This window comes from Pundamilia nyererei, unplaced genomic scaffold (genome assembly GCF_000239375.1).
Source record: "Pundamilia nyererei isolate P.nyererei 1_Seehausen unplaced genomic scaffold, PunNye1.0 scaffold00099, whole genome shotgun sequence".
Lineage (NCBI taxonomy): Eukaryota > Metazoa > Chordata > Actinopteri > Cichliformes > Cichlidae > Pundamilia > Pundamilia nyererei.
The window spans coordinates 703292-704667 of NW_005187500.1; the positions used below are offsets into that span (position 1 = coordinate 703292).

The 1376-nt window shown below is 39.9% G+C and overlaps 1 protein-coding gene across 2 annotated transcripts in view; it reads right to left on the reverse strand.

The window, feature by feature from the left end:
• Positions 1–505, reverse strand: part of nherf4b (NHERF family PDZ scaffold protein 4b) — a 10706-nt gene extending 10201 nt beyond the window's left edge. For both annotated transcript variants that reach the window (XM_013912740.1, XM_005740336.1), the window contains exon 1: positions 461–505. In XM_013912740.1, coding sequence (XP_013768194.1) covers positions 461–497 — 37 coding nt within the window. In that variant the 5' untranslated portion in view covers positions 498–505. The remainder of the gene's footprint in view (positions 1–460) is intronic.
• Between the last annotated feature and the right edge of the window lie 871 nt (positions 506–1376).

Below are 1376 nucleotides of genomic sequence, written 5' to 3' on the forward strand. Positions count from 1 at the left end.
CACACCAGCGTATGCTACAGGTACTTGAGTGCAGCTAATGGGTCACTGAAACCTTTTTTTTAATGATCTAGGACACGTTGATCCTGCAGACACTCAAAGACAAAGTCCTGGAGCTCAGCTCAGTCCGGGGAAAACTAGAACGAGCTATTCGAAGTATGAATGATAAACTGGGATTAATCTTTCCTACTTTTTTACTAGAAATATCCAGTTTTGAAACATTTTAAATCTATAATTCATTAACTTTAACTATTTAATCAATTCAACACTGTTCAACTGCAACTTTCTGTTAAAATAAATCCCAAATGCTTTACAGTAGAAAACAAAAAAATGTGATACACGTTTTGATATAAGGAAACAGAAAAATAAAGCGCACATAAGGTTAAACTGTCCAGAACAAAAGGACAGCATAGATTCGACTGATTAAAAAACAAAGACAACGCTCGAAGTTTGAATGTTTTACCTCTGCTTGATTTCATGGTGTGTTTCTTTCCCATCATGTGCCACAGTTTGGCCACAGTGGGAGTACTCTCTGTCCAAATATTTATTTTGATTCCATGGAGAGACTCCTCCCGCGCTCCTCCCCTTGAGATACACTGCAGTAAATGTTTAATCTGTGTGTGATCATTTCAGCGTACACCCTCTTCCTGTGGGTAATGCCTGTGCTGCAAAGTTCAGTGGACTGAAAGTACAAAGACTTCCTGTTCTGTCTCAACAAATGACTTTTAGTTAAAATGGGTTTTAATTAAAACTAATGTGTGCCCGCTTACAAGAGCGATAGGCTGTCAAAGCCTGAGCTACAGAAACTGCAATAAAATTTCAAGAATGGGTTTAAAGTTGAACTGACTGGAAATAAAGACAAAAGGAAGATGGAAGAGATGGAAGCAATCAGAAGTCAGTCATCTATTCAGCTGAAAACTTTAATGATCACATATGACCTGGCAGTAAAAATGTTAGATGGGCAACCCGAGCCTGAAATGTCTGCTCAATAACTGATACTAGCACCCCTGATCATTGATCAATGGAAGTGAAAAGTTTCTAGTTTCAAGATCCACAAGTTCATATATCTTACTGGGATGTGATAAGATTATTTTGACTAGAAACAAGACAAATATACATGCTAAGATTTTGAGTTTTTGCAGTGCATAACAGCAGGGTGTAAGATGCTAGCAGCATACATGGAACGCCGTAACCAAGTGGCCGGCATAGTGTACAGGAACACCTGTGCCAAGTGTGTCCTGGAAGCCCCGAGGTCAAAATGGGAGACGCCCCCACGAGTGGTGGAGAATGACTGAGCTAAGATCCTGTGGGATCCAGATACAGACGGACGAAATAGTGATGGCTAACCAACCAGATATACAGCGGCTTGCAAAAGTATT